The sequence below is a fragment of the Oryzias latipes genome, chromosome 7, assembly GCF_053564925.1.
Source record: "Oryzias latipes strain Hd-rR chromosome 7, Olatipes_Hd-rR_3.1".
In the NCBI taxonomy this organism is placed as follows: Eukaryota; Metazoa; Chordata; class Actinopteri; order Beloniformes; family Adrianichthyidae; genus Oryzias; species Oryzias latipes.
The window spans coordinates 18327629-18342269 of record NC_136243.1 but is presented as its reverse complement, the minus strand read 5'-3'; the positions used below and the strand labels follow the sequence as shown (position 1 = coordinate 18342269).

The 14641-nt window shown below is 40.4% G+C and overlaps 1 protein-coding gene across 3 annotated transcripts; it reads right to left on the bottom strand.

Moving 5' to 3' along the window:
• Nucleotides 1–3402: 3402 nt before the first annotated feature.
• Nucleotides 3403–9425, bottom strand: spo11 (SPO11 initiator of meiotic double stranded breaks). 3 transcript variants are annotated; one of them, XM_004070556.5, is made up of 13 exons: nt 9262–9423; nt 8506–8619; nt 7795–7883; nt 7520–7586; nt 7295–7403; nt 7044–7130; nt 6322–6358; nt 6116–6225; nt 5932–6031; nt 4788–4825; nt 4490–4566; nt 4057–4168; nt 3403–3705 (listed from the first exon to the last, which is right to left on the bottom strand). In XM_004070556.5, the coding sequence occupies exons 1-13, from the start codon at nt 9399–9401 to the stop codon at nt 3586–3588; spliced, it is 1200 nt and encodes a 399-aa protein (XP_004070604.1). In that variant the 5' UTR covers nt 9402–9423; the 3' UTR covers nt 3403–3585. The 3 variants fall into 3 exon arrangements, with proteins under 3 accessions (XP_004070604.1, XP_020560440.1, XP_020560439.1); XM_020704781.3 differs by lacking the exon at nt 4490–4566 and having other exon boundaries at nt 9262–9425; XM_020704780.3 differs by lacking the exon at nt 8506–8619 and having other exon boundaries at nt 9262–9424.
• Nucleotides 9426–14641: the final 5216 nt, after the last annotated feature.

The following is a 14641-nucleotide window of genomic DNA, read 5'->3' as shown; positions in this document are numbered from 1 at the left end:
TTTAATCCAGTGAAGACAGAGGAAGAGACTATTCTTATTTTAAACTGTGGCCTAAGAAAAGGCAAGACTTTTTGAGAAAGAGTTCCAGGAGACACAGAAAAAACTAGGATAAACAGCAATAACACAATCATTAACCCTTGTGCTATCTTAGATGACCCCACCCTTACATTGACGTGTTCTCCCTACCATGACAAAGGTGGATGAAGGTGGAAAGATTTCATGTAATCCATGGACACCAGTGATGATCACAAATCATTGAAGAAGAAAGGTTCAGAGCACTGTCTAGTGGGTCTAGATGACCCAACTCCCAATGTCAAAGTGCCTAGAATAGCACAAGGGTTAAAATAATTCAAATTATTATAAATTTTCCAAAAACTTTGGAATTGACTAATACACACTTTGTTTGAAAAGCATGAAAGTGTTATATGAATAAAGATTGATTGATAGAAAAGCATAAAGTTAAGAGCAAAAAATAAAAATCGACAACTTAAACCAAAAGTTGTAGCTTTATTAAGTGTGCCCAAACACTGAAAAATGCTTAAAAAATGTTAAATGTTGATGTAATTGGAAAATATTCTATGTATGTTTTAATAAAGGTCATGGTAGGACAGCTTAGCTTTTTCAATTTGAACGACAGTACAAGTGAAGCACTTTTTGGTCAAACAAGTTCAAGGCGAGGATGTTTAACCACAAGGCCTCGCATCTTTGTGGAGCAACACAAACATCTGCACAAACACCTCACTGACAGACGAAGCAGAGGGTCCTTCCGGGGCTCCGTCCACTAAAGGAAATAAATGTTGAGCCTTTGCGCAAGTCATCCAGAACGACAAAAACCCAAACCAACAAAGTTTAAAAGAGAATGTCCGGTTCTGAGAGGCAGAAATATGTGTACATAAAATGATGTGCTATTAAATCTAAAAACGAAAGCACAATGAGTATCATGTTTTTTTTTTTTTTTTTTTAACTTGTCCTGTCCAACAGGCAGATGAGAGCTGACGGCCTCTTGTGTTGGACATATTTTACTTTAACAAGAGGGGTTATTAATCTTCAGACAAACCAAAGGTATGTCTGAATAAACCCCTTTTGTAATTGAGGCCAAGCTATATTAATTTCAATCATGTTTGAAAATCTTTGGTGTTGGACCGGACGGAAAAGGAAAGAAGGGAAGAAGAGAGAGGGATGTTAGAGGGGGGGGGGTAAGAGGGTGATAATAAGAGGGGGGGGGGGGGGGGGGGGTAACACCATGAAGCAGCATAAAGCAACAAGTTTACTGGTTGTTTATTATTAGGGTAAGGTTCAAATGTAGTACAAAAAGGGCGGGGCCTGTCCACACACACACTCAAATGTTATCAACACACCTGCTGGCTGAAAAAATGTCCACATGTCAACATGTACACAAAACAGATAGTGTTCACACACGCATACTTATGCCTTTAAACCAACTAGTGTGAAATATTTCAGTCATTCAATCATGCAACCTGTTAGTGCAAAGGTGAGCTAACACCTGTGCTCAGGTGAGTGTTTATGTTTTTCTAAAATGGACGGTGGAATGTGAAAAGAAGGAAGGAGAGTGCCCAGCCATCCCCGCACCAAGACCCCCGCCGCAGCAGCAGCGGCAGCTGGAACCCCCAACGCCACACGGCAGCATGCAGGGAACAACCGCCCCCCGGGCGACCAAGACCGCCACCCAGGCCAGGGCCAGCAGGGCCGCCGCGAGGCCCCCAGAGCCAGAGAGCAGGGAGGCACGGAGGGAAAGGGAGCGCCGCCCCAGCCCAACCAGAAGAACAGCCCCCCCGCCGCGCCGGGAGAGCCAATGCACGGCCCCACCCGAGAAGGGCGCCCACAGCCCCAGACGAGCAGCCCATCACCCCCCAGGAGTTCCGAGCATCCCCCCGCCCCAACCCCAGGTACGAGCCAGGACCCCCCTAGGGAGACCCGCTCCGCACTCCAGGCAGCCACCCACCTGGCCCACGGTTGGTCCAGGGAGGAGCAAGGCAGGGGCCAGCCGCCCCCGCCCAGGAGGGGAGCGCCCCGGGGAGAAAGGGGGCCCACCAGGGGTGTTGTAAACTTGGCCCGACCATCATAATATCATGTTTTTCTAAAGATACTCTTTACAACCATTTAGATTTTTCAGCCAACTAAGTTGATATGATTTTTTAGTATTTCTGAGTAGAATCAGCAATGAATACATCTGAGGAATAGCTCATGTGGCGACCTATTCAAAGTGTGTCCTGTATTCGCCCATCAAATACTGGGATAGGCTCCAGCAACTCAGCATCTCTCAAAGGGATTCAGTAGATTTGTAAAATGGGTGAACCCCTCAGGTTAGATGTTCTGGAGATAAATTGAGGGAGGTGGAGCCAGATGGTTTGGACAAATTCAAAAGAGGGACAGTGATTATGTCGGTAAAAGAAAGGTTAAGGCCAACAAGGACGTTCATGGATGCAGTCAAGGAGGACAAAAGGGTTGTTGGTTTAGAGTGTGGAGGATACAGATAACAAATACAGATGGAGGCTTTTGATTTGCTGTCACAAGCAACCAATAGGTAATGTAATGCTGTTTTGATGGAATTACCACTGGATTTTAAATGGATTCTTTCCTGTTGTGCCTTTTATGCTTGATACAGTACTGATGAGGCAGCTCAGATGAGTGGTGAAACATTTAAGAAAGAAAATTTTAAGTCTAGATTACAAAATGTGAATGGGATCTATTTACTTGATTACTTTAAATAGTTTTGGACATACTAGATACAACACGTGTCCATATATTTCACATAAATAAAATAGTTTTTAACAACTAGAAACCTTTTGAAAAAAACCCACACATTCCCTTCAAGTGGATAAACAATCAAGTATTTCTGTTTCAGCTCAGTGAGATGGAGCGAACAGTTAGTGTGTCTCTACCGTTCCTTCAACTATCCATGCAATCGATGAACTCAGACGCTGCAATCTGTGGAGTGGAAGCCTCTGATTTCTCAAGTAGTCTGTGAAGGCGGCTGGAAACACTGATGGAAAACAAACTTACTTCTTGACAATTTTACAACCAAAAGCTAAAACCCAATGTGCCAATAAACAGGAAATCAGCCAAAAAAGATACAAAAAAACCAACAACAATGCGTTAGCAATCATTTTTCTACTGTTAAGCTTCATCAGAACTGAATAACTGCATTCAGCTCACTCCAAAATCCTTTGCACACAGTTATATTCAGAGCCCTGCGCCAGACTGGCAATCTGTCCAGAGTTTACCGCCCCTTTCCCCTACAATAGCTGGGTAGGCTCCAGTGACCCTTTGACCCTGAAATGGAATAAGTGATTGCAGAAAATGTCTATGGTATTTAAATGTTACATCCCTAATTCTGTTTTTGACCCCAAAACCTGAAATAAATCCTAGAGGAACAAAATCTGTTGGTATTTCAACAATTTAGTGTTTATTTCCAAAACTTCCAACAGTCCATAGAAACAGAAAATCCTCAAAACATCAAAAGTCTGTGCATCAGTTTTCTAGACAACACAAGGTCAGATTTACAGATTTCAGAACCAACTATCTGCACCTTCATCGACACTCCACTAGGTGGCAGGATTGTGCTCATAACCAGCCTCCAAAACGAAGCTTATTGGGCAGGTAGATGCTTGTGAGGAAGTCAGGAGCAATATCTGCCAGAGACTGTATTTCAGCTTTGACTTTACTCTGCTGCATCAGCTCCATCTGCAGAAAAAGACAATTACACAAAACTCCACGAAAAAACAACAAAAAACAAATGTTTATCCAGCAGCGGAACCATTAAAGTCTAGGAAGCGGGGTTAAATTATTTAAGAATACATTTCAATCCTGATCTTAGAGGAATGTTTGGAGAAGTTGTCTATTTAAATGGAAAGGATCTTTCTTCATGAATCACACTCTGTAACTGTTTTCCTTTCTTTTGTAGTTGCACACAATCCCATTGCAACACATGCCATTAAAAACCTATTATACGCAGATTTGAGTATCTGCAGCGACGCCTTTACACCCTCTAAGCCAGACTTTACATTTTCCTCCTGGCCTTTCTCTTTCACTCACTTCTTTTTGCCATTGGGGTTGGCTGGCGAAGTACGGGCGCTTCAGAAGGCTGTTGAGTTTGTTTTCGTCTCTCCTGGTGAGGGGAAGTAACGAACGTTTGGGAACCATCAACCTAAAGACACACAATTTCAGTTTCACTATTCATGACAAAGTTCACTTCCTAAAAACTGAGAGCAGCAGTTTCTGCCCAATGCTGCTTTCCCATACCAAAGCCTTTCAGGGTGTTTGTTTTTTTTAAAAAAAAGACAAAACGGAGAAGTTGTTCAGGATACAAATGTATGTATCTGAAAAGAATCCATTTAAAGTCTATATGCTTTCAATAGAATTCATGGAAAAGAAAAAAAAAAGTCAAAAGCAACAAAAACAAACAATTCCTAAGAATATCATCCCAATTAGAGGCAGGAGGAGGAAGTCGTGATTGTGGAGTCCAAACCTCTGTAAGTCAGAGGGGAGGAGGCCTAGCCACATAACGCTGGGAACAGTCAGACTGTGGGCCTCGAACGACATGGCCTGTAGACAAACACACACACACACACACACACAAAAATAACGACACACAATCTAACTTCACAATGTGGCTGTGCTCTGGAACTTCATCAACTACATAGTCACAGCAGAGACTCCAACCTTTCTACATTTTCAGCTTCATTTTCTTACATTAAAATCGTTATTTTTACCAACATGAAGAGAAATTGTTATTGCAAAAATAACTGGCGTGTAGATGCACTCACCACTGATCCATATTTGTAGATGCACATGATCTCAAAGCCTGACAAAAGTCAAAGGGAGAGGTATTCTGCAATCACTGACATACCAGAGCAATTACCTTCAAAGACGGGCTACAGAGCAAAGAGTAAAGCAAAGCATTACGTGGTTCCTGCCATGAAACCACTGACTGGTAGGGATACCACGACCCTGGATCCAAAACCAAACTGAATGTTAAACTGAATTGTGGAAAAAATGAATTTACTAGTATGTTTACGTTGGAAGCGTCAAACAACTGTGCTAAATTTAGGAAGGAAGGCTTATCAGGAAGTAAAATCATCAAACCGCAAGAATCCCCCCCCACATACACACAAAAAAAAAAAAAAAAAAAAAATCGAGGTTTGAACTGAATCGTGGGGAAGGTGAATGGTTGCATCTCTATTGGCTGTATACGAGAACTGGACTAAGCGTGTGACATCATAGAAAATGGCTTACTTCCGACTCCAACGAAATTTTGTCCATTCAGCTATATTTCTGCAAAATGCACGCCGCCACCTTGGAGCCAGTTGATGTCAGTGAGCAGTAATGTGCCTGAGTCAACGTTTCTATGGCAACCACTCTCGCCAATCAGGAGTGAGCTTGTTGGAAGTCCACACCCCTTCTGCTTGAAAGCGGCCTTGAACATTTCAAACGTTTGACATGAGACCACATTCATTGATTGAGGCATCTGATTGGCCAGTTTAGAACTTGAATACGGTTTACTACAGAAAAAATATGGGGGGGGGGGATAGGATTAGCATGTTGAAAAAAGGTAGCAGATGAAGATGAAGTTTATTCTGATAAAGCATAAAGACTTAGTAATAGCTGTTTATTACTCTATAGAAGTCTAGTGGATTTTGGAGCCTGTGGGTACTTCCTGTTTGGAACGTCGGGGGGAGGGGTCACTCAGTCCAGTTCTTATATACAGTCAATGACATCATGTTTAGCCCTGCATGAAAACAAAATACAAAAAAAATGGAAAAGAGGCATGGTGATGTCTGGGGCAGGTGCTGCTTTAACAGAACATTTAACCCAGCTGTGTGTAAAGAGATGAAAGGAAACTGATAGAAAGGCTGAATTTTGCGAAATATGTGGGTGACTTAAGTTGATTAGCCTTCCAGTGATTCATACCATGAGGGTCTGCGTCCACCAGGGCAAAGATGGGAATCTGCAGCGTGTCCCACAGCTTTTTCACCATCAGTCGACTGTTGACATCCGGCACACCTTTACCCTGACTCACAAAAACGCAGAGAATCCTGGGACATTCTGTTCCCACATACACGTAAAAATAACAAATTAAAAAAACAAAACCAACTGTAATCATGATGCAAGGAGAGAGTTTTCTGCAGAAGTCGTCGTTTAACAGCCTCTGGAAGGTTGCGTCCTTCTCAACTATCATGACAAATTTGGCTGATGACACAATGTCTGGATGTGGTCAAGGGAAGGTCGCTCAAACTTCAACAAAAGACACTCACAGCATAACAGCTTGAAGAAAAGTCTGCAAAAACAATAGAAGGATACTTCTAATGCCGGAGACATTTGACGAAACTGAAACAGCCTGAAATCAGGAAAACATGAGAAAGAAGAAGCATGAATCCTCAAGAAGTTCCTGAAGCTTTTGAAAGCTGATAACAGTAAAAAGTGCCACCAAAAACAGTTAAAAGCGCTACTTTTTGATAAGGAAAAAATGTATACAGCATGTTTTGCTAAAAGCAGATGGGAAATTGACCTTTGTTTTGTGAGTCTTCTTTACAGAAACTTTCTACAGAAAGCGTTTTTACCAAACGCTTCAGCAAAAAGGGGCGGTTAGCTGAGCTTTGATGTGGCTCGTGTTATGTTGCTGTCACGGTCAGCGTTGGTAACCTGTGCTGAGGATGAAAACAGATCTCCACAGCTGCATCCTCTGCACACCTGATACAGATTTGGTGTGTGTCCATCCATAAAGAGGGATTTCCTCTCCTTTCCGGCTTTATGCCGAGTTGTCTGTTCTCCACATCGAGGGTCAACCCACAGATGGAGTCATAATCCATATATAATGCCAGAGCGGCCTGCGGCAAATTTGTTCATAACATCTAGAGGCAGACTTTATATAAATGAAAATGTATGACCCACAGATCGTAGCTCAGTCTACTACTTACATTTATGAGGTCATGCTTTAACGCCTAAGCTTAAATCTATAAATCTATAGGTGATGGTTACGAGAGCACTTGTCTCGCTCTTGCAGATGGTTTTGTGGAACTCACAGCAGAGCTGGAGCGGCAGTCGATTCTGGTGCCGTCTTCTTCCAAGTAGCAAAGATCCCCAGCAATTAAGCCTTTAGATGTGGCCATCTATCGATAAATATAAAACACAGGAGAATTAAAGCTGGTTTGAGATTTCTTTACTCATACTGCCACAAAACTTGAGTGATTTTGATTTCTTAAGTAGTAATCTTGCTCCAAAGAAATGTTCTGCACTCCAGCAAAGTGCTTTCAAAATAAAAGCGTGAACATACCACATGCAAAGCCCTGCGAGAAACCTTCAGCATGCAGGAGATGTCATCTACTATAGTGTCCACACTTCTCTGTGACCCAAACAGCTGAGTATTGTTGTAATACACATCTCTAGGAGCAAACCACAAAATGAAACTTTAAAAAACAGAGTAACTGTATAAGGATAGGATAAATAGGCAGATTATTCTTTTTATCTTTAACACAAAGTAAATAAACAACAAAATAACCTCTTTGTGGCGTAAGAGTTGCTCTGCACAAGTCTGTATATGACCGAGAGAATCTTCAGAATCTGTGCTTTAAACAGAGACCGAAAAAAATGACCAGCATTATTATCTCCACACTGCATAAATCCTGAGAAGGAATCTTCAAAAAACTGTTGAAGCATCTTAGTTTCATCAAATTTAAGCAGGTGATGGATGCAAACATCATGAATACAAAAAAATGTGTTTGGGGTGAAGCTTAACACAAAAAAACAAAAAAAAAAACCACTCCATTTTCTTACCAAATTTGGTGACAGATGCTGGACAGTTGCTTTTTACAGTGGTGACAGAATGTCCTGAGCTCATCTGAAGCCCTACCCCACTGTCAAAACTAGACAACGTAAACACAGGAAAACAAATGATCAATACCTGCTTTATAGTTGCTATTTTCCTGAATCATCTTCAGGAACCCCTGATTTTTTAAAAGGTTTGGGATGCATAAACCTGAAGCTGGAGTTGGGCAATGAAGATCTTTTTTTCCCTTTGATAATAAGACTCCACATGCAGGTTTAAAAAAAACATTTGTTTTTGTTTTTCTTCTTGATTCCAAATCAGGTCTACCATCTTTCGAGTTCCTGAAAACATTATTTTTCCCCCAACGGCTTGAATTTTTATGAACCAAAGCTAAACGTTTATTTTTTTCTTTACTGATTCCTCCCACAGTTTGTTTAAACCACACCTTGCACAAACAGAGCTGATGCTAAACTGTGTATTTCCTTTTTGCGAAAATTAAACATAAATCAAATCAACTTGTGTGGCTTGACGTCCCACCAAAAACAGTGTAGGTATACATTTATTTATTTTTTAGGAGGCACCTCTAGTTGTGTTTATGTTTGAAAGGGCAAGAGGCTTATAAAGATGTCATATTGTTGGTGTGAACAAAAAATGACTCAAGTTTTTCCAAGCTATAGAGCAAGTCACTTAACGTTACAAATGTGTTAAAAACAACTTACTCAACATTGGACCAACTTGACCTGTTGGGCAGCTCCAGAACAGGGGCCTCATTTTTAGATAGACTTTCCACTATTCTCAAAATGACGCTTTCAATCCGGCTCAAAATCTCTCGCCTACAGAAAAAAAAAAGACGGCTACTATGAAATTGTTAATTTTTTTAAATTAAAACCCACCCTAGTTTATTGAGATAAACAATAAATAAACAATATAATCAGTAGATTATACAACTATTAAATATATATATATTGTAATCATTCACCCCTATACCTATACCCATATCTATAATAACATCATTAGCATTATAATTTCACAATAAATGAAAAAGCTACAGAAATTTACAAATGACATCTTTAACACCATAATTATCAAATTAACATCAATGTTTGTTTGTTTTTCCTTTTTGCAAACAAGCATACATAACATCCAGTTTACATCAAAGTACATAAAATGTTTACTGTTAGCTTAAGACTAATATAAGAATATGCATTTTGTAGCTTACCTAGCTTACAGTGTATGTACTTTTGTACTAGAACTTCATAAACCACATGATAGCAAGGGGGTAAAATTCTACTAATAACTCTTTCAAATGCTATAAACGACTAAATGCGCCTTAAACAACAGGCAAATCTCACACAAAGCAAGAGATTGTTCATTTTCAACAATCAGGAAGGCGGTTAACTAGCATTAGCATTCTGTTTACACCAACTAGTAAAGAGATGGCGGCAGCTATCAGCGTATTAAAATGACGAACTTACGGACTAATTTCCTCTTGAAAATAGTCTTTTTCTGTCGCACCTTCGATACTGTTCAAAAGCTGAATGCGAAGCTTGTCAATTAGGAAGAAAAACTGAGTACTGCCAGACTCCATGGTGCAGCTTATTTGTTTTCCCAGCATGCCCCTTGTGGCAAGTTCCCGCCTCCACGTTTGATTTTGTTTTGCTGATAATATTTACATATAAAAATATTTAAATATCATATATATATTTTATCTTGGTATTTATTCTTATCCTTTTTTAATTTATTTGTTTTTATTAAGTATTTTTATTAACTTTTTTATTATCTATCTATCTATCTATCTATCTATCTATCTATCTATCTATCTATCTATCTATCTATCTATCTATCTATCTATCTATCTATCTATCTATCTATCTATCTATCTATCTATCTATTAATATAAAGTAAAAAAAAAACCTCTTATTTAGATGCATACAGATTTTCTAAACACATTTGTTGAAATTAAAAACATTTTGGGAAAATACTTTCAGATGTGAATTACTAACACCTTTAATCAAATCAATGCATGCTAATAAATCTATATCTGAATTACTGGTGACCTCCCTGCTTGATTCTTAATCAAACTAATGGAAATTATTAACAAATATTGACCAGAAGACAAAAAAAATGACTTTCTCAATTATTCATTGTGATTTTTAATAAATTAAAAGCAGGCGCTTTAGTGAAAAAGTATATTTCAAACTTATCTGTAGTTGATGCAAAGATCCAAAGTAGATCCAAAGCAGTTTGTGGAGGTCAGAGGTTAGACGTTTTGTCTAGAGAACCTAAGGACTCCTTGACTGGGGTTTAAGATCAAGCAATGCAATTTGAGTGCAATTGATCGACTCTCAAAGCTACAGCCACTACACACCAACAAACCGGACCAATCTGGGAAAATGCTTCAACAACAACAAAATGAAGAAACTATACTTTTTTTTTTTATTTGTCTCACATAAACCAATGTAAGAGTAGACAAATAGTGGCTCCTATAGTTTTAAGACCACAATTGATGTTGTTAAAAAATACTTTTTTGTTTTTTTGGCTGCACTTCTTTTGATGTTCTGTGTCTTATCCCACTGTGATCATTTTTTAAGCATTCCCATGTTTAGTCAAAATCAAGTAATTTTTTCAGACATGGTTTATGCAGAGCAGCAATATTTCATTAGAAATAAATAAACCTCTGTGTTTTGGGCTGTTTTGAGTTAATCTTAACTTCCTTAATACATGTCCCCCCATCATGAAAATATGCAACAAAAATACTTTTAAAACTCCAAAATTTGGAATTGGTCTTTAACTCTAACTGTCAAAGGCTCAGCAGTTTGAAAACTGTTGTGTGACATTTTGATGTGGACCCAAGTAAACAGTTTGTTTACCTGTAGCTTGTGACTCCAGAACAGCTGAATCAACCTTGAATAGAGATTTAAAAATTGTGCATTCTTATTTATCTTTGTTTTGTTTTTTTACACACATAGAAAGCAGGAATACAACAATTATGAGAAATGTCCTCATTGGCATGAATACTCAACAAACAAGAAATATTGTAAAGTACTGTAAATCCTCTTGAATTCAATTTGTTTATGACACGGATGAGTACCGGTATGTCAAGCACAGTTTGCACTGCATCCTTTTAGACAAGATTGACTTGCTGTAATGCTGTCTTCAGAAATAAGTCAGCTCCATATCAGAAATATCCCTTCACATCTTCACTCGTGACCCAACTTGCTTTTAGTCCACAAACATAACTGTAGTGCCTTGATTTAACCTACCTTTTGTGTTTCTGTTCCCTTCAGGTTCTATGTATTTTATTGTGCTTTTAAGTGAATTATGGCATCCTTCCCTACTAAAAAGACAATTTATGATGAAGATTATAATGATCCAGGCTTATTTATAAGTCATGTGCTTCTTCAAAGATGCAGAGAGTGAATCCTAAATTGTTTGTGTTGCTGGAAAAATCCCCATTTTGTGTCCTCTGTGGGCTTTAGGGATGAGGCTTTCTGTCTAAACTTGCTGCTACTTGTCCAATGTGCCTCTTTGTTTGTGTGAATGTTGTTCATTTAAAGACCCACTCCCTTGAAAATTGTGTTGTTGGTGTCTGTAACATGTTCTTGTGTAATTTTCTGATGATGAAAGACAAATATAGAGAAAACTAAGCTTAACATTGCATTTCTGAGCGATTCTTTATTCAAATTGTTCTGAATCAACAGCATATGCAAAGTGCTGTTTTAAAATTTGTGTATTTGTCACATAGAAAATACACTGGGCGGGTCACAAGCTTCCTGTTCCGCTCTATTCTGATGCGTCCACTGGTAGACGACTAGATCCACGTGGGACTTTGTTTTCCTCATCTGAGCTGACATCTGGCTCAAAACTGTACGGCTGGATAGTTTCAATATTCCTCACCTCTTTTGTTGCACTGGTAATGTTAGGTTGGGGTTATGAGGGGCTGTGGGCTAACAGAAGAAGGTGTCAACAGATGGAAAAGGGGAAGTGGGGGCGGGGTTGCTTTGCACCAACAGTCCTGCCCCCAACTAAAAGTCAAATTTATGATATCTACTGCCGCTCTGCAGGAATTATGTCCTAGAAAACAACAGGTTTTTGATTTTGATTAAAAACAGCATAATCAAAATAAAAGACCAAAAGATGATTGAAGTGGGACTTTAAAGATGCTTGCTTGGTTATAGTCACGTCAGCTTTATTTGAAGTAAATTTAAAAAAATGTAGTGTTTGTGTTAACCATGGAATAACGGGATATATCTGTTGACAGATGTTAACATATTGCCCAACGATCTCTCTCAGAAACATGTGTTTCAGGGTTCAGTGAGAAATTGCTCAGTCCCTCGATAACACTTGAGTTTACTGTTTCACTTCTAGCAGCTGTTTTGAGGCCCAAACATTAACATGACATTAAATTAACGTGTCAGAGAATTTATGCACGTCTTTGAAACCCGTTTCTGTTTTGACATCAGAAAAAAATATTTTCCTCACAAACAGCAGAATGTGTGGAGATTGTATACTGATTAGGTCATTCAAGCTCCCCACCTTTTAAGAGTTGCTAGAAGGCACGCTGTGTGTGTTTGCAGAGGTGCTGTGGTCTGTCCTTTATAGTGTGAAAGCCCAGTCAGTGTGTGTGGGAGCCAAGATCTAAAGAAAGGAGGTCCATGCCCCTGACCTGACCCTGAATATTTTCTAATGTGCTGGTTTACTAAAGTATCCGTGTCCCCTGAGTGGCTTTGACAGGCCGCTTCCGTAGTAATGGCTCTTAATTTCTTCGTAATTGCTATCTTTTAGCAATGACAAGTGACCCTTCACTTAAGCTAAAGCAATCTTAATATGTAGAAAACCACAGGTTGCAGGGGTCCTTTTGCTCCTGTTCCAGAAAACCCGGGACCCCTGCTGTTCCTTTGGCCTGGGAGAGATTTGCGTCGAGTGTGAGGCCCTAACCTGAGGAGACAGAACGCATTGAGTCATGTGCTTGTCTCGGGATGAGTGTTTGTGCTGGGCAGGAGGGTGGAGAGGAGGGGGAAGTAGAGGGCTACAGGGTCAGAGGAAAGACGGAGTTGGGGGTGGGAGCGCGACTGCTGCAGGTGAGGGGGATTAGCTGCAGCTAGAGGCCCAAAGAAACTAAATACAGATCTGTCAACCTAATCCTCACAAATACAAAACAGAGCTGCCCTCCCTTCACAGTCCACATAGTTCAGCACATCCACCTCCTGCTCCTCTGTCCCTAACCTTCAAACATGCACATTTTCTACCCCAGGCTCATTTCATCTCTGTTTCTGATCAGCTTTTGGCCAGGGCCAATCTGGCTTTGCAGCCCCTTCTTTAGCCAAGCATCCGCAGCAGAGAATCTAAAGGATTACTTGTTGTTCTCCATGGCTGACAGAGCAGGGCGGACTTACGGAGTGATGAGTGCAAGAGTCAAAGGGGCAAGGCCCTCTCTCTGCACAAGCCGGAATCTTAATGGGACCTCTGTCTGGAGCTGCATTAAAGTGGCCGGACCTTTATCAGGCCCACACACCTCAGTAATGGATGCTGATTGGTTTTAGGCTGGCTGAGGAGGCCTTTTCAGTGTCAAGCCCCAACTCTTCCCTAATGACGCAAGTGACAGACTGCGTGAGTGATAACATCCTGCAATAGATCACCGCCAATGAGCAGGGCATTACGGAAAGCTTAACTAAAACGGTGTCTCTGACTCTCGTCAACAGCAGCCATAACTGATGGGTCTGGCCGGGCCGCTGAAGGCTATAAATCGGATCCAAGTTACTCTGGTGTTCCCAAGTGGCATATCCAGTTGCAGACAAACACAGGGCGGACAGGACATACCTCACAGAGGCGAAAGTAGGCAGTGAGTGAAGGCAAAGAGACCTGCAAGGTGCAGCATTTCAAATGAGATAGATATTTCCTTCAAGAAAAGCCATTTTTGACATGTGATAAAACAGATTTGTTGCAGAAGTTTTAAGCGACTTAAATGATGAATGACACACGCTTCTCGTTTTTATTTCTTATCTTCTCTGACTTTTTATTAAAATTCCTCCAAACCTAAATGTGTTCCACAAAGTTTACCCTTTCAAAGCTGTTTCTTATAGCCACCCTCTCTTTTCTCCTGCCGGTCTCACAGCTGTGTCTCATATGTTCTTGAGGCCCCTGGAAGTGTGAGACATCAGAAGGGGAGCATTTGCAAAAAGCTCAGCTCCACCTGGTTAGACTGTTTTAACAGGCCATCAGTTTGCGCGTTGTCCACAAAGGGGCTCTGGCAAAAAAATAAAATGCAGGCAAGAGAGAAATAGAAGGTGGGGGGACATTCAAATAATTGCGCCTGCACCTCTTTGTGTCCTTGCACCCGGACCTCACACTGCTTCCGCTGAGGAGGGGTTCACCAAGGACAAAAAAAAAAAAAAAACACGTTTTGCTGTCTCATCTGCTTGATCAGACACCCCTCCGGTTAACCTCATCCGCCGCCTTGCATCCACAGGTCTTCAAAGGCGCTTCTGCTCTCTGAAGCAACACATGAAATAAATATTAATCTGAACTCTGACCACATGTTTAAGCTGCTAAATAGAGCTAGGCAAACAGGCTGGTGTGTGGTAGCTTTCAGAGTAGATAAAATGAATGATCTTCAGATGAGTTTTAGAGCAAAATGAATATTTTATTGTGCGGCTGTGGTCTACTCGGAAGGTGGTGACAAGCTGTAACCTGTTGGTCTGTGATGAAGAAGTATGTATTTGCGCACTAGCCATAATGAGGAGGGTGAATGTGCAGCAACAACGCCCCAGGTGAAATGCTTTGTGTTGAACCTAAAACCCTTAGAAATTGACGACTCTATTCTTCTATTTAAAGTAAATCCAAATATCAGGTTTA

Bases quoted from the DNA above. Each gene is read 5' to 3' on its own strand.
- spo11 (XM_004070556.5), bottom strand. From the start codon at position 9,401: ATGCTGGGAAAACAAATAAGCTGCACCATGGAGTCTGGCAGTACTCAG. The intron at 7,587-7,794 runs GTAAGAAAATGG...CTCTGTTTAAAG, and splicing joins AGCATCTGTCACCAAATTTG to CACAGATTCTGAAGATTCTC. The intron at 4,567-4,787 runs GTGAGTGCATCT...GTTTGTCTACAG, and splicing joins TCTACAAATATGGATCAGTG to GCCATGTCGTTCGAGGCCCA.